This window comes from Heliangelus exortis, chromosome 6 (assembly GCF_036169615.1).
Source record: "Heliangelus exortis chromosome 6, bHelExo1.hap1, whole genome shotgun sequence".
Classification (NCBI taxonomy): Eukaryota; Metazoa; Chordata; class Aves; order Apodiformes; family Trochilidae; genus Heliangelus; species Heliangelus exortis.
Genome location: NC_092427.1, coordinates 29,649,975 through 29,677,635, shown reverse-complemented (window position 1 = coordinate 29,677,635; position 27,661 = coordinate 29,649,975). Strand labels below are relative to the sequence as shown.

The window sequence follows — 27,661 nt, the reverse complement described above, 5'->3', positions numbered from 1 at the left end:
GGAGTGCCCTTAAAGATCTTTCCTTCTTCTGGTAATTTAAATGTAATGAAAATTTGGAAGATGCAATTCCTTTAGCAAGGAGCTCAGTTACCATAACTGATACACATTGCCAGCCTTAGAATTCTAATTGTGTTTAATACAGTTTCATGTTGCATCAAAGTACAAAATCAATACCATTTGTCCAGCAAACAGGAAAAATGGAATCTATAAAACTGCTCTTATTGAGTAATTAAACACCTATTATTGCCATGAGTGGCGAAACAATGAATTTGATAAGACAAATTTTTGCAAGAAAACACTGCAGTGATTAATACCTCCCTGCGTATTAAATAAAAATGACTGCCTTTTGTGCAGTACTGCTGGCAGAAGAACAGGAATGAGAGAAGTAGTTGCCAGTGCCACAATAACAGGCTAACCTTGAACTGAACTCCTTTCCTCAAGAAATTAAATGCTGTAGCAGGACTTTAAATCCCTCCACTTAGAGCTCATTTGTGTTCCACGTAACCTGCAGTTCCTGAAGAGAACTCATTATCTTCAAAAGGAGAATCCTTTTATAATTTCTTTACAAATGTGTATATTGTTTCTACAAAAAGTATTTCATATCAGAAATGGGATAAGAGTATTAACAGTGTAAGCAAGGCAAAAAGGCTCATATCATTAAGACACCATTTCTGCTTCCTGGGAATTCAAACACCAGCTACAGTGGTACAGAAAAACGAATGAGAATGAGGTTAAAGAAAATGTACCTTTACAGCAAAATTTTAATCTGTTAGATTGATGCTAAACTGCCTTGGTCTTTCTGCTGCTATATGCTGTATTTCTATGTATAGATCCCCTCCCCCAATGCCTCTCCTGTAGCTTTGGCTTCCTATTTTTCTTTTCACTTAGAATGATGCACTAGGAACAACTATAGAGTACAAAAGATGAATCTATGGATGTGACACTTGTAAAGGGTAACCCTATTTCACAAGTGAGATGGGACAAAAAAGAAAGAAAAAAGGCCACAGAAGCAATAACTGCTCACTGAATTACCATTAAATTGTAAGATTTACAATCCAATGTACAGTAAGTGCATATCTAATGGAGTTTGTCCTCTAAAAGAATATAAAGTAGATCTTTGCAGCATAAGATGTATGCGGGTTATTTTTTCTTATTTATTTTTTTGCATTTTTTTTTAAATTGGGGCACACAGAAAACAGATGTGCACATAAATTCCAGAATTTTTATACATATTAAAACTAAGCCAAAACCAATATGATAAAAGTAGTGTGATTAGTAGGATCTGACTTTGTATTTTCAAAACTTGCTCACATTCAAAAGAGAGATGTAAAAGATTAACACAGCCAGTCAATACTGCTTTCACAGATATCATTGGTAAAAGCAGATCACATATTATAAATTCAGTTCATTGCTCTGATCTAATGGAATTCAATGAAATTACTTTTTTGAGGAGGCAGCAAAGCAGCTGCTGACCATTTCCATCTTCTAAACAAAATATGCAGACAGAAGTTTTGCACCACTTTGTTCATTACAGCCCTAAATCACCCACAAGGTTTATTTTCAAATAAACAATGTAATATGAATAGGGACATTATGATTTGTAAACATTTTTGCCACTAGTTTCACTGCTGTTATTCATATGCCCGTAAGTGTTGAGTGATGTAAGTTTAGAAATTAGAAAAACACGTCAAACAATAATTTAAATATAGAAACCTTTTACATGAAATACCACGCATAATGCTATCACACTATAGTACCAGGGTATAAATAATCACGACTTAAAGGATGACTCTGGAAAATTCAAGCATGTAATAAAACCCAAAACTATCAAATAGACAAAGAAACTTTTGGGTGGGTAAGGCATTCAAATAGCAGCAAGGCAGATCATGTTCTGTACTGGTAATTTGAGTTAGGTGTTATTTTCCTTAGCTGAACTTCAAGCTTTCTTATTTCCAAAAATGGCATTAAAACTTCTCCTTTCCTACCTAAAAGGAAGTTTGCCTACCACAAAAATTTCCCATTATCTGGCTTTTATTTCAGAGGATTAAAAAGCAACGCACAAGATCAGCAACGATAGCCTTGTTCTCTCCAACCTTAGTGAATCAAGTTCACTGGAGGTGAAGCAGTGGAATTATCAGTACAAGTGGCTGTGTCATCAAAGCTTTCTGAGAGGTAGTGTATGGAAATGCCTAAACAAACAGAAGCGTAAAAGCCATCTGTATAGGAAAGGGCTCTCCCAAGGCTTTTCATTAAAACAATTCCAATTGCAGCTTCATGATGCAGCATTATATTATGTGAGAAATATAAAATCTTGACATTTTTCTAAATGTGAATGGGTTAAAGAACCTCTCCACGCTACAGCGAGCCTGAGAATTTCCAGCAGCTGATGAAGACCAGTTGACCACCTGATACTTTTTCAGCAGGGTGATAAAATTAAAGGATTGCTTTGATTTGCTTGAAGGATTACTTTCTATAGTTAATTGTTTAAAGTGCACAGTCTTACAAAAAGGAAAAATATCAAGAAGGTTAATGTAGAGTGAGCTAATTGCAAGCTGATTACATTGTGCAAAGCAAGAGATATTACTTTTGTTACATACCATCACAAGAACCAGCCTATTCCACCCTGCTGCTGCAGCAAACAAGCTGATTTGCTAACAAAGTGGTCAGCTCGGGCACTTGCACAGCATCTCGGCAGGTCCACAGGCGACTGCTTCCCATGCAGAGAATCTCAGGCTCCATTTTCCAATCTGATTACACGGCTCCTTATTCCAGCAGCCTTAAACCTTCATGGCAGTTTACCAACATTTTCATCACTTTTTCTTTTACAAAGCAAAAGAACTGATAAGCTCTCAGGTACCCGGGATTTCATAGTCGATGGCTGGCAGGCAGCCAGCTTCCCTCACAGCACAACTGTTTCGTGCCACAATGCAAAAAGCATACTGAATTTAACAGATAGCACAAAACTATTAGAATTTTGCAGTATGTACAAGCAAGCAGCATGTTTCTGCCTTCGCAGAGGTAGACAGTTCTCTTCAGTCGCATTTACAAAATGCCCACACCCGAAAGGATGGGGTAAAATAGAGACAATAACTTTGAATAAAAGCTTAAATTAAGAAAAAGAAAAACAAATCTTCTGATTAAATGAAAGTGTTTGACATTAAAACGCAAAGACACTATTGTGTATTTTTGGAATGTGAAATGTTTACATAAAGCATTAAAATAGCCAGAAGATATACCTGGGTTACTTATTCTCTGGCTCAGAAATACCACTTGAATGATAAAAGAAGATAACCATGATTCATATTGGCAAATATGAAACATTTTTATAAAATGCTTATTTTGATGTATACCATATACTGACTAAAAATCTGAGATACAAAGGAATAACTATAAATATATATGTAAACTTATATATATATAAAGAAAGTAACAGAATGCAGAATGAGAGTTCTGGAAAGGTTATTCTGCAAATGTTAAGAATTTTAAAGGAAAGAGATTCATTAAAAACAAAGGAGAAAGAAACTTCCTTATTTTTGCTTAAAGAAAAAAAGACTAATATTAAACCAACAAGTTTTTATTTATTGCTACTGAGATTCACTCTCCCATTCAAAGAAATTTGTTATCCATGCATTATTTCCATTATGCCCAAACAGCCTATGTGGATCTAACGTAAAATACAATTAACAGTGTATAAAACAATTCCCCCATACACCCCCAAGCAAAGTAATTTTTTTTTTTTTTTTTTTTTAATGTAGCGGACCAAACTGAAATCTGAAGGAATATGACTCATGAAGTATTCTTAGGAGAAGAAATGCAATTTTGCATATCATCACTTTTATCATAAGGGAATGGGCTTGGAAACGCGGAGGGTAAGACAGTGAGTTATTTGGGGGGGGGGGGGGGGGAAGGAAGCACGACTAAGCTGGCGCGATGGCTCAGTACTCCAGATCACCAGTGCATTGACCCTCTGCATCTCTGAGTCATTAGCTGGAATCCCAGCTCTGCCTTTGGGAGCGGGGATGTGAGCTCGCACAGGGGTGCGCGGTGGGCAGGGGGGTGGCTCCCGGGAGCGGGGGCGGCGGGAGGGCCCCGGGAGGCCCCGGCGGGCTGAGGGGCTGCAGCCCGGCGCTGGCTCTGGACGTGCTGCTGACTCAGGCAGGGACACTGACAGGCACCGCTGCTTCTCCCCAGCACTCCCGGGCCGAGTGATTTTAGGCAACTGATGCTGACAGGTACATGCAAAAATTCCCAGGGACATTCTCAGCACATCCTTACTTGTGCCGCTGTGCCGGCACGTGTGTGTTTGTATATATACATCTCCGTGTGCAGCTATACTAATGTTTACGTGTGTTTATGCAGACATACTGAAACTGGCTAAACTGCCTGCTCTGCAGCCATACCCAGTGCTCTACACTGCCAAAATCTTCCTGCACCAATTCTTGTCCTTAATACAGCTACGATTTACATATAGGCATACACAGAGGCTACATACGTGTAATCTATACACACATCATTCACATACACTTAGTACTGCACGCAGGGAGCTTTATCTTTGGATTCATTCCCTAATTTACATGCAAATGTCATCTCTGATAAAATAAAAACCAAATTTTAACCAGCTTTAAAACAAAAAAACTATTCCTGTGAATGATTCCTACTAAACTGCTTATTACAACTGTAAGGTTTGAGAGGGTTTGTCACTTGCAGATGCAGGCTGTGGGGTTGCCTTTTTTTTTCCTCCCCCCCTCCTTTTTTCTCCCCTCTATGATTTATTGGATGGTGAGCAAACCCACTTAAACTATAGTTGTCCGTATGAATCACTAATTTTCATGTTTCTAATTAAAATGTAAACAGTGTAATGAAGACATCAAGTTTTTAGGCAAATGTCTCTTCCAGTGCCACTTGGGGTATGGTAATTACTGAAGCAGATCTATGGATGCTCCTGAATCCTCTACAAGTCCAGATTAAAAGCATTACTGCTAAACCTTGCTTTTTACACCAGGGAATTGTGTTCTCTAACCTATTCCCAGTTTGCTTACAGATGCATATCTGTACAAGCCTTTATAACTACTCATTAAAAAAAAATAAAATCAAAATAGAAGTTTATCATATCTATGGAACAGATTGTGGGGGGGAAATGTGATTTATTTAAAATAAAATTTTATTTCACTTTTATGATTATACATAACTAGCATAGTAAAATCTATGCTGAAAACTTATCATCTTAGTGCTTCCTCCAGAAAAATAGATTGGGCATTACTAAGAGAATTATTAAAAAGCATAAATGATATTTCAAGCCTATATTAAAATTCCTATTGTCCCAAAATGCTTGTTTCACAGTCAATTAGTTTTAAAATATATTATTCAGTAAAATATTAATAAAAAAAAGAACCTATTCACTGAGAAAAAAAAATGTAAATGACCATTGAAAATACAAAAAGCTTGATGTGTAACTGAAAATCTTCTGTCATATTTATTCCAACCTTTCTATATACATCTGAAATTCGTCAGAAATTATCCTAAAGCAAATGACCTCTCCTACATTTACTGAAGGAATACTGGTCCTCTCCTGCTTACAATTGTTAATTGAGCCTGTCTGCTACAGCATCTCTTTCCTCTCCAAATAAGCCAGAATACTTGTTTTACATATTTACTGCCAAACACTTGAACAGTCCTCTGTTTTACTATAATACTGGGGCTCCCTCCTCCCTTCTGGAAGATTTTTTTTTTGTTTCAGTACTGCCAGTAGTTAAAGATGCAATCCACAGTGACATAAAGCATCTAAAATGCCTAGTACAAGAAGAGGTTTTTCTTCCTCCCTTCCTGGACTCAAAGTCCATATTCTGACTGGTACAGCCAATTTTCATATTATTTTTACATAAATGCTAGACAAGTATGTCTGCACTGCTAACCTGGATCATGAAGATGAGAGTGCACAGAACGTACGTGTGCATATGTGCATGTGCACGTGCATAAACATTTTAGTGGGTGGTCCACCATTTCAGTTCCCTTTTATTAGTATTATATACAAATGTGAATATTTCCCAGTAGAAAAAAAATATGTAGGATTTCAGAGTATACAAAGTCATAAAGCATCTTGTCTTCCAAATCACAAATGCCTTAGCAGAAGAAAACAAAACAAAACACTATTTAGGTGTTTCCTTCAAATGTATTGTTCCAGCAAACCTAGATTTAATTAGACAAATAAAATTTCAAAGGCTAGTGCTTTTTAACATGGTATTCTTGTAAATGGTGGGAGCTGAAAGTGAAAACTGCATTCTCATTTAGCTCTGTCATTTAAAAATAAAAAATAAAAAAAATTACACACACTCACTCATGCTAACCATTTTTTTTTTCTATTCTTTTTCTTATGGATTGAGACAATGGGAAATCTTATGTCTCCACAACAGATCCAAGGCCATACTAATCAGGTGTAATTTTTAATGAACACTGACTGTTTGGTGCTCATTCAAGGTATTTCATTAGGAGGCTATTCATTTAAAATAAATGTTTCAACCATATCAAGCTGTAACCTTTCTTGAAATGTAAATGAATGGTTTAAATGAGAAGATTAATAAAGAAGGGATGTTCCAATTCCAAGCATGGCATGCTATGTATTTTTAAATTTGTCTATGCCAGATGCTGTCAGTCAGAACAAAAAACTGTCCAAGCAGACAATCTGTGCGTCTGAATGTTGATCATGTTGGAAAGTAAAGGGGGAGGGGGGGAGAGAGTGTGTCAAGGATTCATGGTCCTTCATCTTTGCAGTAGAGCAAACACGTCTCTCAGTATAACGACAGACAGCTGCTTCCACTTTCTAATGTGCCCTAACTTAGATCACTGAAAGAATTGTCAGCACTCAGAGAAACACACAAAGATAACACAGCCAGCTGCCATGAAGGGGGAAACAGCACAGCTCAGAAGAAATGGGATTTGTTCCATTTGCATGATGCTGGCTCCCTTGGGCCCCTTTCTTTCAAATCCAAAGCACAAAAGACAACACTTAACATATTTGCTTAAAGATGACAACCTCATGTTGATTTCATTTGGATGTAACAGTGTCAGGATTACAGATATAAGAATATATTATATCTGTAACAGAGACTGACAAATGTATCCATCAGTGAAACTGTCTGATTCATCTGCTTATACAGCCATTTTACCATCCCAAGGGTGCCATCTAAGTAGTAACTTTAGAAGACTGAAGGTCTAATTTTATTACACCACATTTCAACCTACTAAACAATATTATTTCTAAAATAGATCATTTTTATTGGAAGTCTCCCTGATGAAAAATCCAGTAGACACTGGAGAATTTATGAACTGTATGGGTCCTTTGAACTCAATATACTACCCATTTTAAGCAACTTTCCTTATACACAATCAAAACCTAAGCTCAAATAACTGGTATTGAATTAAAAACATGGATTATAATGGTACCTATTTTAATATTACATCATAGTCCATCCCTATTTGAATATCAGCCCTTCACTATTTAAAGTGCATTGTTCCAGTCCTGCATCAATAGAAGAGTTTCCTCAACAAAAACTCTATGAATAGTTATTTTCCTTCAACATTTTGACCAGCTATGAAATTTAATTTTTTATTGTAGTTTGGCACTCCAAAAGTCTCATGAAAGTGACCAAAAGCTGAACATGCTGCTTATCACATTGGGCTGCAGCTGCAGAAACAGAAAACCAAACTAAAGGACACACATCTGCAAGATCACCTGTCTACACAGTTTTATAGACCAGCCTCTTTTTAAATCAGATGAAACAATCAGGCCCTGGTTAGCCTCTAGTTTCAAATGCATTACTCTGGATTGATGGCAAAAGCCTCCCCCCAAGCACCCCAACACTGCCAACTGGCTCTACATAATTCTGCCTACGTGAACTGCTTTGTCTAGAGGAACTCAAAACTGCTTGTTGCTATCTGCTGCCACCAAGAACTGCACTGTAATTCACTAGATTGAAGTTGTTTTGTAAAATGGAGTTAACTGCTGTACGTGGAATTTCAACACAGCAGATGGTTACCAATCATTATTTTCAATTTGTTTAGTTTCAAGCAAGGGGGCTGGTTAGGAGGAGCAGTGAGGACAGGAGTGGGGAAAGGAGTGAGGTGAGATACACTGGCTTGCAATGCGAGTAGAGCTAGGTAGCATAGCAGTAAATGGAGGAAGAAAAAAAAAAAGTCTCTATTGTGAAAGCAAAGCAAACTGAAAAAAAAAAAAAAAAAGTTTGCCATCAAATTTTATACAAATATATAGATAAAAAACCTAAACAATATGATATTTAAAAGGAGGCTCTTACCAATCAATCATTCGGTGCTACCTTACATTTTAAACATTGGAAACGGACTTTTAAGTTTCCGAGGTTAAATTGTCCATATTCACATTTTGTCGTGATTCAGGTTTAAATCACTCTCTACTGTAAGTGGCTCAGTTGTTGAACTGGAAATGGAAAAGGAACCATTTATGGACAAGTGCACATGAACAGAAATTAAGCTGTAAATATCTGGGCTGGGACATTATTGTAGTCCAGAAACATCTGGGTCTGAAGCCCAGGCTGGGCCCCACTCCTTCTGTGTTCAGATAATTGCTTAGATGATTTATAATTTACTATCTCTATTAAAAAGGGTTTAAAGAGAAATTTGGAGGCTGATTTCTAAAATGAAGATGGCAATTCTCTTGCTTCTATGTGTTCAGAAGGAAAAAAAAAATATCCTTTGCCATTTTTCTCCCCTCTACATTTTAGAGATACAACGTTCTACCACAAGGACAAAATTCACACTTTTCTAAATTCAGACCAAAGACAACACATACTCTTCCAGTGACAAAAAATGGAGTCCATCCATTCAGTTTACAGTTGAATTGCTAAGTGCTTTAATACTTCCCATCCTAATTAATTTAGAATAATTTTCCCTACATAGCTAATTTTTTAAAAACAATCCTATAAACTTTATCAATAGATTCACAGCATTTTGATCCATCTAAGAGTCAGTTAGCTCTGACTGCCACTACAATACCATGGTTGATGTGAGCATAGAACCTCCAGTGACACCACAGGCACACACTTCCTGACAGAGAAATTTTGGCTCTAGCACTTGCTTCTCGCCACTCACTTCAGCACAGCCTGATTTTAGGTTGCTTCTAGCTATAAAAGCCACTTATTTGTATTATTTGAGTGGAAGAAAAAGGCCCAGGTTGTTGGGGTTTGGAGGAAAACAGTAAGGGATACACTTGGATGATACCAAGCCTCTACCAGCAGTCAGGGGAAAAAAAAAAACAACAAATTACTCTCCCATGCAGAACAGCTAGGATGGTCTCTGACTGTAAATAACTCTGTCATAAAAATCTTGGTTATTTAAGACTGACCAGATACCCCAACTATATTTCCAATCCTTTTCCATGGCAGCTAAAGCTTATTCTAAGAATACCCTTAACCCAGCATAGATGAGGTTTGTAAAAGGGTTAACCATGCCACCCTCCAGGTGTTACACATCCACTTTTATTGAGGTTTCTGTGTTTTGGGCAGTTTCCTGCACAGCTCCAACACACAACACTAAATGGAGGAACAGGTTTGCAGCCTGGGTGTATGCCAAGGTTGAAGTGACACACTAGTGACTATCTAAGCCCCTTGGGAAAAAGTGGATTAAATGAGTCACAAAATAATGTCACCATTATTTCTCCAGTAAGTTAACTATCTGCTGGCCTCAGGTGATCAGAACATGAGAAAACCCAGCACTTTCAAAGATTGTGCTCTGCCTTGGAAATCTTTCATTTTTCTCTGCATCTCCATAGACTCTAGTTACCCTTAGACCAACAAAGCTGACATTTTGAGACAACGGAAAACTTGGCATATGGGGTTGCATCAACCTAGGAACATGCTAAATAAATCTTTCAGACTGCTTACAGGTTATTGTCAAACTCCCTCAAGAAAATGTGGTCCAGTATGACCCATAAAGTAGATGCCATACATTTTTTATACCAAATAACTTCTTAATTCTTTTCCATTACTTTAAAATAAAAGGTTGGAATGCTAACCAGGAATCAAGCATAGATCCTCTGATTATGACCTACAAAATAAACAAAATCAATACCCTTAACTTTAGCAGGATTCTTTTTCTTTTCCTTATAGAAACATAGAAACTCAACAGTGCAGTTAAGCTTCACGGGTCAACAATAAATGCCTAGCTAAAATCCTGTGTTCATGCAATTAATAAGCAAAGTTTGCCCAGAGTTCCAGGCCTATCTGTTCATCTATACAGACAGAGGACTCAATGAAGTCATCAGCAGGAGATACATTTCCTCCTAAACTGTACATGCTCCTACCACATTTCAATTCAAACTCACAGAGTAATATTCCAAAATGTTCAAGCACAATTTATACGCTTTTAGGAGAGGTTGTGTACTTCGTTAATGGCACTCTATGCAACAAATTTTTCTTAAATGTATATCTCTGCCTAGATCAAAACTAAACTATGGATTGGGGCAAGTCTTAATTTACCGTACCAAATCCAAAAATACTTGCTCTTTTGTTCTATTTCACTATATTTAAGGAAAATCTTAAACAGACTATCAGATTAATTAGAATTACTGGAAACCCTCTGATTTCTAATGGTGATAATACTGGAGCAGAGAACCATGGGCAAACATTTGAGCTGGAGAACAACTATGACAATATGGTATTTCATGAGAAAAAAAGTTGCACAATTGAACCTAGGCAACTGGAGTAGGGTTCACTGGATTTAACCCCACCTGAATTAGTCATTATCTAGATTTTAGTGCATAATAAATTTTAGAACCTAATTTTGCAAGGTGCAAATGCTGCGCACTGGCTTCTGGACAGTAAAGAGCAGTGTATACCTAAAGAAAGATTTCTACCAGGAAAAGGAATAATTAAGTCAGCCACATGATTCAATACCATAGAGGATTCGAGTCTTTAGTCTCATAAATATCACCACTAGAGGAAAAAAGAAAAAAGAAAAAACAAATACAAAAGCCTTTCCCCCAGATTAAAAAAAAAATAATAATAAAAGGAAAGGAAAGCAAAGCACTTATTGTAGCAACACTCCAGCAATAATGAGGTTTACACACAGATGTTATCATGCAACACAAATGGGATTCTCTCTGCAAGTGCCAGCATTGAAACTTTCTGTGAATGGCTGTGCAGGTGAGGAGGTTATTGGCATGCCCTCTAGAGGCTGGATGTCTGACCAAGGAAATTTTCAGCAGCTACTAAAATAGAGAGGAAGCTACTAGAATTAGATCTCAAAGCAGTGTTTACTCTATTTTTTAAGCATATTTTCTGTACTCCAAGACACTATAAGCATTAATACAGCAAACAAAGTCTCTAAAGAATTCCTGTCAAATATAAATACATGCATAAATACAAGACATAATTGAAAAAGTCTGCTTAATGAGCTCATCGTTGCTTTTTCGGTGTGTAAAATGGAGACTTGAAATTTTAAGATGATATATCAATTCCCACAGTTGGGCTTTGGAATACTAATAAAAATATGAAATCTATTCAGCATCAGTTCAGATCCAGGTTATTTTTATTCTAACATGGAGCCACATCCTACAAATAACAATGATATATTTTCTTAACGCCCACATGTGTAGTCATAATGTCATCTTTTTAAAGGGAAAAACATCTCAGGGTAAAACCAGGGTCAAATTTTGCATTGGAAGTAGGTAAAAAGCTCTAATATACCTAGTCAATCATACACTAGCTGAAATACAGCCCATAGAGCTCTTAATAGCTGAGGCCAATAAGTGCATCACCAAGTAGAATTTGGTGCACAAATGCAAATAAATAGATTATGTTTTTTCTTTAAACCATACATGATTTTCATCCTTATTATCTTACTGCTGACAGAAAGTAAGTCTTATTACAGCTAACCAGGAAACAAACTTGCTTGCTTGAAATCTAGCATTGAACTACTTGTGGCACTTTAAAAACCATAAGCTAGTAAATTATATTGCACCATAAAAGAAATCTCTCCTGGAAGTAGTTATCCTATAAGAAACATGGATACTCAAGGTCTCTTTCCTTCAGTGCCTTTTAACCACATAGTTAACATATCCATAGCCATCCAGTAACAGTCTTTTGCTTCAAATATTTACAAAATACTCCAGTTTGATACTGGTTTGTATATACAGTAAAAGGAAACACCACAAGGAAAATAGTTTTCACCTCTAAAAGGATAGTTCAATGATAAATTAACATCATTAATGAAAACCTCATTATTGAAACCACACAATACTATTGTGCATTCATACTTAATTTTCTTATAGAAATTGCATTATACAACACAGAATCTAATTGGTTTCGACTGGGGGTAGGAGAGAACTAGTCGTTAACTATGACTAAAATGACCAGTTTTCCAGTGCAGTTGGCTCCTAATTAAATCTAAGTGTACAGCACAGTCATCGAGGTATGCTATAATGATTTGCTTGGAACTGTATATCCCTTTTGTTTTTTCCCCTTTGCTTATTAGAATATGTTATACCTTTCAAAACTAGAGCTGGAAGAAAAAAAAGAAAAAAAAAACCCAAACCAAACCAATTCACTTCTGGCAGATGCCACACCAAGGCACGAATTACTCACCATCCTTCTGCCCACATTCAGGAACACAACTCATTTAGTTCTTAGCTCTTCCCACTAACAGGTACTAACTAAAAAGTTCAGAACTGCACCTCAATTGCTACTTCAACAATACAGACTTCTTAATGAGAAACTAGAATGCCATTTTATTAGTACAAAATAAATACAGTTGTAGTATTCAGTGCTGCACCAAGCTACAGTGATGCCTGTATTTACTGTTGGGATTACACCCCAAACCAAATCAGCTTCCAGCTGAGCATCCAACAATGCCAGTACTGGTCCCATGAGCAGGTATCCAGAGAGCCTGGCACCCCAGGAGCATATTAAGTGGGCACAAGTTCCTCCTCAGTTTATCATTAGTACTTTATATAAGATCAGACTTAGAGAAGAAATAACTTATTATATCAGAGTCTCTTATCTTTAAAATGAAAGACTGCAGGTCACCTGGTAGAGGACACAACAGACATTAAAGTGATTATAGCCTTGATGTTAGTCAGAAGATAGAATTACATGTGTGTTGGTAGAGATGTCCGTAAGACCAAGCAGAACGGCACTTTTCTGTGTTTCAGAAGTGTATTATTTCTACAGTTACTGTATTTCAAATATAAAAGAATTTCACAGTGGTAAGGTAAGATGGAGAGGCTGAGAATGGGTCAGGAGGATGTGGGAGGTGGGTTGAGAGACATGGGTAGGCAGAGAGAGAAGAGAACAGCTTTGAAAAGCCAGAAAGAAGAGCTTCCATTTCTCTGCAACGGGTTTATATCAGCCAGGCTTAAATAATGGTATTGCAAATTGAGGCCCAGGGGAATTTGGAGTGTACAAGCAAGCTTTTGTTCGCCAAACCCCAAAAGGTATGTGGGAGATTTGGGGTTTGTTTCCATTTAAATGGCATGTGTATTTCTAAACCATAAGTTAAATTATTTTGCTCTGTTTATTGTATGGCCTTGCTGATCCAGTACCTGTTACAAAAAATATTTTTCCTAGCCAATAGAATGATAACTCTTTAAAGTAACAATTATCGGTGATTATGCTTAGCACTTTCATTTATTTTCCTTCAGAACATTTGGACAAGGAAGAAAGCAACAAATCTAATTATAATATACTTCTCAGAGGGGAGAAAAAAAAATAAAGGCTGGGACAGGGCAAGCAATAGAGAGAAAGAAGAGCATGGCTAGAAGTCATTTGAAGGGATGCAAGCTTTCCAGTGTAAACACATAAGCTAGTTAGCATATTATAATTTTAAAACATATTATGTTATCAGAAAGCAAAATAGAAATCTGCACTAAAAAAACCCTAATCTACTACTAATATCTTTAAAGCAGGTGGACAAAAATATACGTATGCCTCTATTTCTCCCTCCCCATACACATGCAGTGATACAAAATTGGGTTAGCTCTCTGTAAATAGGCTTAGCTCCTGTAAATATATCTCAGGATTTTAGGTGTACTTTTTCACACTGTAAGATGTCTATACAAAACCAGTTTAATCTAACTCCCTCTGATTATTATTAGAAACTCATTATTTGAGGACATCTATCTTTACTGTAGCTATGCACCATTAAGGAGCACAATGCCCATAACTGTTTAAAAAAGCATGGGGTGGGGGGAGGGTGAAGGAAGAAGGGGATCAGGAGGAGGGAGAAGGTAACTAAGGGAGATTTTGCAATTAGAGCACCATCATCTACACTGCATTTTCCTTCTTGGAACATTTATACAGTGACAAACTGAGTTTAAAGTTTCCTCCATCCAAAATTACAAAAGAATCATTTGTCATAGCTTTACATAACATGTGTTTTTGTCCTGATTAATTTATAAACATATTCTTACAACCACCAGGAAAAAAAAAATCAAGAGCCCTGTTTACATTATCATATAGCATTAGCACCTCAAGAGGGAGATTGTAACGTTTAAGTACAAGTAATGCAAATGCCTACAATTTTCCCGGGAAATTCCTTTTAACATCCATCACCTGGCTCCTTAGGTTTGTTGCACACCTGCATATCCAAAGTCAATACAAATTAAAGGGACTCAGCACCCAAAAGTGCAAACCTGAATTGCACTTGCTGGGTTGCAATACTATTTGCGATGTTATCTCAGCCACTCAGAGCCTTCAAGCTCAAACTGCAGCTGTTCTGGAACAGAAATGAACAGTAACTTCAGCTAAAACCGACTTGCCTGTAATGAATGAAAGCAACCTCTTTTACTCCCTCAAAACAGCTGACATCTTGGGGAGGAACAGGGAAGAAGTATGTTTGCTAATTACTTGACAACAAGACTTCTGTCTTTACTAGTGGTGACATACAGTAGTATTTCAAATTAGCACTATTGTCAGTTTGTCTGTTATTCTGCACCACATTGATAATCTGAAAGAAATGTTCACATTATCATTCTTTGAATGATACTAGTGAAAACTTTTAAAATGTCATTGATTAAGGCATGGTTTATTCACACTCCACAAACACACAATGAGATATACTTTACCTACATGAAACCACATCCCAAGAAAAAAAAAAAATAATGAAAGCTCGTCAAATTTACCTGACTATGTCTCAATAAAGATATTCTCTGCATATAAAGATGTGCCTTTGATATGACTGTTGCTTTTACAAGTGCTAGGGGCCAAATAACAAGTGCTTCATCCCCTCATCACATAGCATTTACTGACTTTCAGCTTCAGTCTCTACGAACACTAATATTAATCTGAAGAATAGAACACATTTCTCAGTAGGTCTGCCATGGTATCAGCTAAATTAATGTTACCACTAAAGTTTTTAAACTGAAAGCAGAAAAATATGTCATAGCATAAAGAAATCCTGCACAGTAAAGCAGTATGAAAAGAAATGACTGAAAGTCAAAGAACAAAGTGAAAATCAGTGTTTAAAAAAGGCTTATTGCTGCATGAACAGTTTCCAAAATATATTTGTTTCAGCATTTATCTAAGGCAAAGAGTAAGAAATAAAGGATTTTCAGAAATTTTACAAAGACACTAAAAAGTACTGTTAAATAGAGCATCTGCCTTTTATAGTATGTTTGATAGAGCACCAGCACAGATATGTAGTTAATTTAAAGCTGCAGATTTAACACTAGTAAACACAAAAATACTTCATTTTGAAAATTAAGTGTATGTACAGCTGAAGAGTTAGTAAATAAGTCTGAATTGTGCTAGTTAAAAGCTAGCAATTTTCTGACTGAATGGGGATATCCAGTTCACAAATTATGGTAGATGACTTTAAGCCTGTATAACTTTCATAAAAAACAATACACACTATTTTAAATTTTAATTTATGTTTCAATCAGCCAGATGACCTAATAATTAAGATTCAAGATCTTCAATAAACTCCATGTGTTTTAAATAAAACAATTCCATAGAGTGTAAAAAAAGATTCATAAAAACATATTGTCCAAACTGAGTTTGCATACAGCAATACTGCACTATTCTTTTAGAGCTGTAAAAGGAAACAGAATTGCATTCATATATCAAGAATGTATTTCTACAATACTGTATATAGTGATGTGGTCCACAAATGCCAACAACAAGGGACTGAAAATAGGATCAATTCTTTTCCTTCTCAGAAACAATCTTGCAAGCATCTGAGTTCCCAAAGACATAAAAGAATAGTTACTTTTCTGAGACCTTTTGATATTGCTCTTCATGGTGGAGCTATCCACGAGTGATGGGAAAGATCTCTTTTGAAAGTAAATGGTGAACCTTCAAGTGTGTTCAGATACATCTTTGCTGTTCCTTTCTGTGTTTCTCAAGTTTTACTTGAAAAGGATGCTTGATTTGATAAAATTTGGTTTAGGTATCACAATGGGATACCTTATATCAGTCAGTCCTTGCAAACCTTATTCTTCCAGCATAGAATCTAGCTGTTTCTTTCTCTGTGTCAACACAGGAGGCTGAAGTAATCAAATAGGTCTAAAGAAGAGAGAGGACGTTAACCTGCACTTTCTCAGAATCTGTGATGAGTAAGTTCATACTTTCAACATGACCACACTGAGCCGTAAGGTATATAAATAGCTACTTTTCATCTAAAAGCACAGCTATCACACAAGTTTGTACAGCAGGATCATCAGTTAATAACATTTTAAATGTCAATATCGGTACTATTGTCAGGGATTAGTAATTTCTGCATATAACTTTATCATATCTATCCACCCCCTGCAGTCACTCAGTAATATAAAGTAATCATTAGCCCCAAAAGAAATATACACACAGTAATTTTTGTTGTACTGTCTAGGAATTTCTTTGCAGTAGAACAGTTCTCATAGTTTTATTAAATGATAATTCAAGCTTACTGTATAAATGCTTTTTTATTAATTACTTGCTAGTATGCTAGAATGGAGAAGACAGAAGGGGGAAAATCTCTGGGGAAAATAGGGATGTTACTTCCAACATATTAACAGACAAACAGCAGTTGTTCTCAATCAGGGAAAAAAAAATAAATCCTTGAATTAGAATGTGAAAATACATTCTTGCCACAAACCTCCATAACCCACCAGGTCCAGACTGTTCTGCCATTTCCTCTTAATATTAATTTTCATATCCCATTCAGATTAGCAGGAGTTAGGCAAACATGCATTAACATGTCCCTTAAGTCTTTTACCACACTTAAAATGAGAAACAAAAGTTTAATTATGACCCATACTGGAGAATCATCCATTCAGTCCCTGCTTAATTAGATGTGAGACAGCTATCTTAGATCATGAAGTTTGACCACAGTATGCTCTTACTGCTAGAGTATTAATGCAAATAAGATACAGATTACTGAAACCAATTTATTATCACCAATCTGTAACTAGCTTGATACATGCACATATTCAAAAGCATCACACAAAATAAATTGTGGCATACATCTTCATGCATTGTGCAATGCAAATCCAGAAAATGAACTGCATACTTTAAAAAAAAGCACACAATACTTTAAATATAAGAGTAAAAAAGGGTTAAAAACAGATAACAAAATCCCAAGCAATACATGATTTCAAAAACCCTGGAGCAAAGATGGACTTGCATCACCGAAATTTGTTATCACATCAAAATAATCTCAGCATTTTTCTCCACATCACTTTCAGGATATTTGAAATTTAGCTAACAACACACTAGCAGTAGCATCCCTGTAGTCTAAGAGAACGGAGAAAATAGTTTCTCAGTAACAGTTAAATAATATGGCTGGTAATTGCTATTTCAGTGTTTCATGGCACACCAGACTATGTGCTTAATAGACTATTAAGAAAAAAAAAAAAATCAGCTAGTGACATGACAGTCATCTGCAGTTGCATTATTTTTAATTATAGCCGAGATAGATGAAACACTTCCCATATACAGTAAAATAGTTTAAGGAACAAAGTTTTATTCCATTATTTAAAAATGCATGGCTGTTCTTTCTATTGTACAAATACAATAGCCATTTTAGTGAGGAGTGTTGCTTATATAATTAAAGATAGTTCAGTATTATGATATGTTTGACAGGTACTGTTACTAGCACTATAGGAACAGACATACAATATTGTTATTACCATACTGTGTGTGCCAATACCTCGTAGCAATATAACTCAGCAAAAGGAAAGCCCAGACTCCACATTTTCATCCCTGCAGACGTCTCCGTATGTTCTTAATCAGCGGTGCTTTCTGCAGATTACACTTTCTAGTATTCCTCACATTCTCAAACTGACCTGTCAGAGCTCAGCCTCCCTCCTTGTTTTCTCAGGACTCTGGTAACCAAGATCGACCAACTACTCCACATTCCACTTAACCATCACTTACCACACAGCAAGACTAACATCAACAGGTATTTAGAAGCAATAGTAGTGAAGCCCACTTGTATTTAGCAGGTTGCTGCAAATACAAATTATCTTCTAAGAAACATAATACATATACAAGCATTCTCTTTAATATGCAGATCAGTAGGGGGCAGGTATAATTATTAAAGGACTGAAAGCCTTAGATTTCCTTTGACCTCCATTACAGCCTAGGACTCTGCTCCTTGAAGGATAAGATTGTATTTGTCGAACCTATGGTAACGTATTGCAAGTGGATTTTCTTTGTTCTTCTGTATTAGCAATCAGCCTTTAAAGGAATATAGTTTCACTGAGGAAGATGTATAGGTTATTTTGAGATTCAGAAGTTGGGGGTTTTTTAGGAAAAAAAAAAAAGAAAAATTAAGGAATTTTCTTTATGCCTGCATTTCTCACACACTCTATGAAAATATCATTGGCATAGGGTGAAAAGTTCACGTGCCTCACAGAAGTGAAGCCAGATACTTACTTCCAGTGAGGTTTCTCACCTGGAAAATATCCCTATAACTTATTTTATGTGTTGGAAATTTTTTATTATTATTTTAGCAACAAAATAACCCTCCAGGCCTTTTCCCAGACAGGAGTTCCCTGAAGTGATCATTCCCATAAGGAAGATAAGTTTTCACTTAGAGGATAGCATCTCTAGCAGCAAGAGTGTAATACTCTGCAACAATATCAGGGATACGCAATCCTGAATTTACAGCTCTTCAAATTACTTTTATAGCTATACTGTTCATTTTGGATCAGATGCTTATCTAAAATTCCATATATTTTGGTAGCCATAATACCTGATTTAAAAGAGCTTCCAATAAGCCAAAGAACAGTACTAAAAGAGAAAAGAAAAGAAAAGAAAAAGCCACCCAGAAATAAAATAAAAGCCAAGGTGGACCAGATTCTGGGAGCTGTAAACAACTGTAGCTCTTTAAATCTAAACTATTCTACATCATCTAAGGATTGGGCCCAGTATGCACCATTCTACTTCAAAGCTGATTCTTTTTTCCACACACATAGTACTTTCCTTCTCTTCTGTTAATAACAAATGACCATTTTTAATTAGTTTATCTCAAATTCCTTTCATAGTTATTTTTATTCCATTTCCTATCAATGACCCAGTAGGAGAAAAATGCGCTGAGTGATCAATTAATCAAACTTTATTAACATACAATATTCCTCAATACTTCAGAAATGTCTGCAGAACAATTCCCTCCAATCATAAGATCAATGAATCAATGTAAAACTCCAGTAATTAAATTTATCAACTTGGTATCAATATACCTGGCACTCTATGAAAGTGTTATGAGAAGTTTGTTCTCTTAAGGGATATATTGACTGAGGGCAAAGACTATTTCTACTATTAGATCTGGAAATGCTAGATCAAAACTCACTCTGTTATGAATAACATAAAAATCTTTCATAGTCACAGATCTCATGCTGATTCTGTACCATTAAACCCACTCTTAACAAGCCAATAAGCCTATGAATTGATGATTAAGACTACAGAAAGATCAGTCATTACATTCAGTACTTCTTGTATTCATTGTTTGAAAAAAACATATTGAAAGGAATGGTACAAAATAATTTTTCTCTAGGATATATATATTTTTAAAAGTGAGGATACCATCTAAACAAAAGCAGATTTCAAACCTTGTTCATGAAGCATGAAATAGCCTTAATTAATTAAATAATTTTGAGACTAAACCTTTGCAGTCTGAAAGAGATTATCACATCTCTCTCCATCACATATAGTAGCAATTAATTGAAAGGTTAACAAAAAAACCTAAAGATGACACAGCTGATAAAGAGTCATATTAAAAAACAAAAAAGGAAACAAACCACCATCCAAGTCTGTTACAGTAATTTTTAAAGGGCTAGTACACAAAATAGTTTGAAATTTATTTTTAGTTGTTATGCTATCCTTTACAACATACGTGTTAGCAAGTAGGGCACAAAAGTTAATTAAGTGCCATTTTATCAGTTAAAAGTAGGCTTTCTATACTAAGGAAAAAAACCCAAACAACAAAACAACAAAATGACAAAGCACAACAACAAGAAAAAACAAAAGAATTTTTGGCTCCGCTTAAACAAAAAGTCATAAAGAACAGCTAATGACCTAAAACTGTAATTTTTTCCTATGAACTGTACGACAAACTCATCAATAAAATATTTCTTAAAAAGAGTTAGAATAAGAGAAGGAAACATCCCTGTCATTTCACAGATGTTGCAATAAATAAAAACAATTTGATCGAGTATTGAACATATCTTACTATGAGGGGAGGGGAGTAACAACAAAAACCCCAAATTCAGTAGATTCATGCGGGAGTCACATCCTGTTACAAACATCAAACAACAATGAGCCTTTATTACCATGCTATGATTCCTTCATTTCAAGCATGATTAATTAACAAGTATAACACTCACCAAAACTCCTACAATGCTGCTCTTTGCTGCCTGCATGGGTGCACATGGGTGTCTATCAAGTATCCATAAGCAGTATTAGTCTCATTTATTACACTGAAGAAGTCAAAGCATCCTGCCTTAAGGAAGATTTCACTTACACCTTAGCAAACAAACAAACAACAACAACCAAAAAAAAAAAAAAAAAAAAAAAAAAAAAAAAAAAATCAAGCAAACAAACAAACAAAAAACCCCAACAGCAAAACTCTTTCGCCAAAGAGGTTTCTTGATAATCCAAACATAAACTTCATGCAAAATGAAAAACTTTTCTAAAAAGTTGCTTAACAATTTGAATGCCTGAAAATAAGTAGAGAGAAAAGAACAGTTTAGCATTTGCTTTCGTGGGTTTTCTGTTTTGGTTTGGTTTATGTTGATTTTAGGATTTTTTTTCTTGAAACCTCAAGTTTAATTTGCAATATACTATTTCTGCTGAGAATTAAACTATGGTTCATATGTCAAACATGGAAAAAAAAGGGCAAAAAATGAGAAGGGAAAGACATTTAACAGGACTTTTATAACGTTTTAAGGGGTGCAAACAGGTATTTTCAAATGTAACTTACTTCGAATAAACATTACTTTAGCAGTAAAAAAACCTTTTCATGTAAAGGAGAGGTTGGAAACAATTGTTTCCAAATCTGGAATTTGTTTCCAATCTGGAATCAGATTACAAATACAGGAGAAGAAAAAAGATTGAGATGAGAGGGGAAAAAAACCCACAAACCCCAAAACAAAAAACAACCTGAAATTACCTTCAAGTTGAACTCCATAAATAAATTAAAAAATAATTAAAAAACAAACATACCACCAAACAAAACCAGAAAAGGAAAAAGCAAAGAAACACAAAAAACCAAAACCCAACAAGACAAAAACACAACAGCAAAAGGTTCTATTTAGAAGCAACAGATGTATTCCTAAGCAAAAAAGTATCATCGATGAAATATGCATACAGAGAGGCTCTTTAAAAGTGTGAAAAGAAATGCCTGTGTGGCAAAGCTAAAGATTCAATGTGAAAATAAAAATTAGGCAGAAGACCTGATACTTCCTTGGTTTAAGAGCCCTGTATCGCACACACTTTAAAGATTTTGTCACACCCAGAGAGAGTAATTTTTAAGTGCAAATCAGTCCTACTCTCTCCAGATTTTTCAATTTTATAAATTTGGAATCAAAACATCAAAGCAGCTTCCACTTCGGACCTAACTTTCAGAGGATCAATGTGACAACTCACTGCTTGATAGATGTTTCTCTTGATAAACGACTTGTTCAAAAGAGACATTGTAGCTTTCATTTCCTGACCACAACACACTTTTAATTTGCAACAGCAGAGCTGCTCGAGTGTGACTAGTTCCCACTTTCCAGCCTTTCAGGATTGTGGCACTGTCAGGCCACATACATGGGCAAAACAAAAACTCAGAAAGAGGTGCATCCGCAGCAAGAATTGTAGCAAAACTTTTCCTTGAACAGGAACCTGATTACATTTGATTCCTCCTAACAGTGGGCTTTTAAATCCCCTTCCCAACCACCTCAAATCCCTAACATTTTAAGGAAGGGGTAGGAGAGAAATCGTATTTGGAAATATATACCTAAGTGCCACAGAATATATACATAGCTGCCTAATAGAATTGTGTTTATTGTAGAGATATATATTTCTGCTACTATAATTATTATTATTATCTGGGAATAGCATTTAACAGTCCAAACGGTCCACACCATCCAATTTCAGCTCTCAGCATACTGTCCGATTCCCGATTTAAAATTTATAAATGTAATATCCTCCTCATCACAAGCAGCAGTCCAATCTGCTCTGAATATATATTACAGCTTTAACATCACAGAGGGAAATCTCCCATCTGGCAATCACATTCGCTCCAACAGCTCTAGGAGGAAAAAAAAAAAAAAAAATGTTCCGCTCTTCCTCACTCTCTCGCTCGCCTCCTTAAAACATTTCTCAGGGCAAATTATGTGCATCTAAAATAAACATTCACCTTATTGATCGCTTCAAAGTCAACAAGTTCTAAATGCAAAATGCAATCAGATTGTTCCCATCATATAGCACCCGGGATATGTTTAGCAATATAGTCACCTACAGCACCAAAACAGGAGTGAACATTGTGCAACTGCTCTCTCAGTTTCTTTCTTGCATTCAGATATGTTATTATGAGAGATCATCAGCCACACATAGCAGACCAACCCTCTTATCCCAAACAACACACACACACACACACACACACACAGTTGTGCTCACTCTCTCTCCTTGGATCCCTCTTCATCCTTATTTGTTGCTACCACACGCAATTAGAAGTGAACATACCCCCTTTTCTGGTTGCACAAAAACAGACAAATAGTTGCTTCCGTTGTTAGTTCCTTAGCTTTAATTGCATAACTAGAGGTGTATCTACTGCACCACAAGAAGATCTGTTGAAATTCCCTATGCTCCATTTTATCTGACTTTTTTGGAGGAGGGGGTGACATGGGGGGCTGGAGAGTAACTGTTAAAATGAAGCCAGTTTCAGCACCTGATTATTTCTTTCTGTTACACAATGAGAACAGAGCAGTGGGAAAAACAAACTTGTAAACTGAGCATAAAGTACCACTTATTAAATAGTATTAAATACTTGGCCACAACAGTGATTTTGTTTACATGCAAAACATTTCCCCACCCCAAATCAGTTTAAACCACTAGCAGATGATTATGCTTAAAGTAAGAGAGGGAAAAGCAGCTGGAGTTAAAAAAAATGCTCAAAAATTATTAGTTTGCAAAAGGAAAAGATGCATTTTAGGCATGTTTGTATGAGTATGTAGAAGTGTATGTGATCATTGCTACACATTTTCCCCTTCTCCCGTCACAGAGTTTTACTAATTTACATACCACTGGAGTTCAGTGGTGTACATAGTGCACTGCTAGTAACATGCAACTTTAGGTTTTACAACTGCGATCAATACAATGGACAAAACTAATGCCATAATTGAAGCAGAAATGGTTAGCGAATGATAGCAAGAGAAAAAAAATGCCTATAAATGCACAACCGAAAATATGCTATTAAACATTAGCTATTTATCACAAATATTTGCATGCAGAGTCCTAGGTGCATTATCATGCTATTTAAATTTGTCTTCGCTATTTAGATGCAAAGGAAGTAGATCCCAAAACGGACATACCATAAACACTGGTGCTACTGATCATTTCTTGCTGGCAGCACAAAAAGCTGAATTGGATTTTTCACAAGCAGGAATTCCAAAGGTTGCTTTTCATTAAAGCCACTTTTCCTCTCAGCTATCAAATGTCACTGCCTTGAAACGTGGGCCCTTTCGTCAGGTATTCATTTAACCTACATGCATATAATTAAGTGGGAAAGCAACATCAACAAAAAGGGGATCTCAGATCACAAGAGAAGAAAGAAAGGGGGGAAAAAAAGCACATGACCAGGAATGCAAGTCCATGTCAATTTCACTCACTCCCATTGAAACTAACAAGAGCTCCAGGGAGGATAGTAATAGGATCAGTGGATTGTATATACCATTAAATTATACATCTTTCTCTCCCTTCCGAGCCAACAATACGCCCACCACGCTGTACCCCCTCCAAGATGATGTGCTTACATTTTACTGCAACAGCTCCTCTGACATATTCGTACTGTGTCCCCCCCCCCAAGCCAAGACACAGCAATTTAAACCGAACTTTTGTTTTGCGAGATTCTTATTTGCACTTATTTGCTCAGAAGTTAGTTGCCTCAAAGTCCAGCCCCGCGTTACCTGCAGTTTATTATTTTCAATGCAACTTGGAAATAAATCCAATTAGGAGGAGAAGGAGGTGGGGAGGGAGCTTGCAATCGCGAACTCTTAATCTGCCTACTATTGTTGGCAATGATCAAGGAGGAAAAACCATGCACTGCGATTGTACATCTGTACTTTCCAGACTACGGTTAGGAAAGCAGACCGGAGCGTTTAGCATCAGAAAACGACTGCGAATTAGGCAAAATATTTAGGGCACGAGCGGGCGATTAAAAAAATACGCGGCTGTCTCGGAGAGCTTTAAGATTAAACAAAATTTAAAACGATGGTAGTACGACTAAGAAAAAAAAATAAATCCTCTTACCTGGAGATTTGGTACAAGAACCCGATAGGTTAGAGTAGCATCGATCCGATGTGTTTGCTGATGAATGGGGGCTCGGGTTAAGTGAAGGTGCCTATGATTTGAAATCATTCCAAGTTTTTGAAGGGAAGACTGACTGCAGCCTCTGCCATGTTGGAATTTCAAACCCAAAACAGCTGCTTTGCAAGGAGCCAGCATGCCAGCAGCTGGACGCCTGCGCAGAGCGCCGCCGAGCCAAATTCAAATCACTTTCACGCGAAGAGCCAAAGATCAGTTTTCAAAGGGGGAGCGGCGCGGGGGGCGGGGGCGCGGGCGCTCCGCGGCCCTGCGCGCCGGAGCTGCCGCTTCCCGCGGGGGGCGGCGGGGCGCCCGCGCCGCGGCCCCGCTCTTGCTCCCCGGGGCGGCGGGACGAGGGCAGCGGCTCCCTCCGCGGCTGCCGCGGGGCTCTCCCCGGGCGAGGCAGCGCTCCGCGGCGCGGGGTGGGGTGGGTGAGGGGGGTGGAGGGCCGGGGCCTAGCGGTGCGGCCGCGGGGCGGGCGGGCGGGGAACCGTCAGCGGAGGTCACCCGGCCGCGGCCGCCTCCGTTCTGCCGAGGCCGCCCCGCGCCTCTCCGGCTGGGGCCGCGGGCCGTCCCGGTTCGGCCGGCGGAGGCCTGCGCGACTGCCGTCGCCGGTCGGCTTCTGCGCCGCGTCCCCGGGCGGCCGGTGTCGGGGCTCGGTGGCCGCCACCACCTCCCGCCTGAGGAAAATGGCCGGGGTGGAAGTGCCCCGCGCGTCGGCGGGCTCGTCCCGGCCCGGGCGGCGGCCAGCGTCGTGCAGACGGGCCCGTCCCCGCGCTGCTCCCGGGGAGCCCCAGCAGCTGCCCGCTAGAGCCTGGCTGCTAGCAGCCGCGGCGAGGCATTCCCGGTAGCCGGCAATGGCTGAGGGGCCCCGGCAGCCACACCTCCCCGGCTCGGCGGGGGATGGCAGGGAGCCAGCTACCCCGGCCCACAGCTGCCGGGGACTCCCCTTGCATAAGAGGGATTCCCTGGGGGGCTGTTAGACGGGCTTTACAGCCTCTTTATGCTGGCAGGAAAGGCATAAAGTGGCCACACAGCACAAATTGGGCCCTCCCTCTCATACACCGGTTATGCTGTATTTCGTAAACGAGTCTCTCCGGCGTGGCAGACCCGCCGTGCCCGGCACTGACGGGCCCCCCGCTCCCTCCACACCACCCTGAGCACGTCTGCGTGCCCACCTCCCTGCTACCGCGGCCGTGGAAGGGGAGCGAGGGCTTCCCACGAGGCAGATCCGCGTTCTTGGTGTTACACCTGATGGGACCATCAAGCATTTTTACCTTCTCTTGTAATGGGGAAGAAGCCACCCTGTCGGGATGCTGTTCCTGAGCTCTGGCTTAGGGTCCTCGACTAGCTGCTTCACTTCCTCTCTTCGTGGTCCTGCTGAGGGGTTAAGGATGGCTCGGGAGGGTTATTTGCCTGTCCTGGATGGGGACAAGACATTGAATTTTCTTAGTGAAAAAGGAAGATGCATTAGGAGTATGGGCTCTGGCAGAGGCAGAGGAGACCGGTCCCAGGGCATTAGCATCTGGAGCATAGGGAATAGGCTGATTTCCTGGCTGTTTTCTTTTTAAGTAATATAGTAGGCCTAAATAAAACTCAGAAGTAGTTGCTAGCAGAAACTGCTGTGAGCTGTCAGCTAGCCCCTATCCTATCAGGTAATGAAAGGGGAAAGAAGCCTGTCTGCTTGATGTGGTCCATGAAGTGATTCAGTCAACCCTCGGTGATTTTAACCAGCTGAAGACTTTCAGGAGGCCTGAGGCCTCAGATGACAAAGCTGTGCCTAGAGTTTGTAAATAAAAGGACAGAGCAGTATGGCTGGACAGACTTCTTTTTATTAAGGATATCGAAGGTATTCCTGGCTCCCTTGGACAAACATGCATAACAGCAGGACTTCTACATGGGGAGAGCACTGCTAGTAAAATAACAAGGTGTCCTGAAGCAAAAAGCTGGCTCCAGAGCAAATACAGTTTATACTAGCAAAACTGCTTTTGCTTCTCATTATGTCCTGACTAAATAAAAAAACTACACATGAAAATACAGTTTAACTGAATATTGGGGTATAGGGAGCTATTTTTAGAATTGATAAAATAGCTATAGCAACAGATGTCTATTGAAATAGTGTCTAGACAGCTGCCCAGAACAGCCAGCAGATGAGAAACTCTGCCGCAATATCCACTGTGGCCCAATCTGCAGCATGCTCTTCTGACACCTTTTTGTGTCCCTCAGCATTGGGTGGCTATGAGCAATGGGCCCATTAGTCTGGATCAGGCCATTATCTGTGCAGATAGCCACCCACTGTCCCTTCTTTAAGGTCGTGGGTATTAAGTGGCAGTGTTGGCATTAATGCAAGCAGACAACTCTTCCAAGTGCAGGTAACATGTCAGTAGCCTCCAGCGTTCACTAATCTGACCAAAATATACATGTTACACTTAGTAGTTTCTGATGCTGAAATCTGCAGCACAGCTTATTGCCTTTGCCCGTATTGTCAGCTCTAAGCACTGGAAATCAGAAGTCATGGTCACAAGGTTATGAAGTTTGTCTAAAACTCACATTGTTATACATTAAAACTATTCATTTGTCTTTGCTATTTTATACATCTAGATTCTTTTTCCTATTTCTTTCCAAAATAATGGCACTATGCACATTTTGTCTCA

The 27,661-nt window shown here is 38.1% G+C and overlaps 1 protein-coding gene across 2 annotated transcripts in view; it reads right to left on the bottom strand.

The window, feature by feature from the left end:
- FIGN (fidgetin, microtubule severing factor) overlaps nucleotides 1-25,331 on the bottom strand; it is a 101,901-nt gene extending 76,570 nt beyond the window's left edge. Inside the window, exons 1-2 of one of the 2 annotated variants that reach the window (XM_071747501.1) lie at nucleotides 24,954-25,331; nucleotides 24,017-24,186 (exon numbers count right to left, since the gene is read on the bottom strand). In XM_071747501.1, the coding sequence (XP_071603602.1) occupies nucleotides 24,017-24,041 (25 nt within the window). In that variant the 5' untranslated portion in view covers nucleotides 24,042-24,186; nucleotides 24,954-25,331. The remainder of the gene's footprint in view (nucleotides 1-24,016; nucleotides 24,187-24,953) is intronic. The other variant, XM_071747502.1, reaches the window with a different exon arrangement.
- Between the last annotated feature and the right edge of the window lie 2,330 nt (nucleotides 25,332-27,661).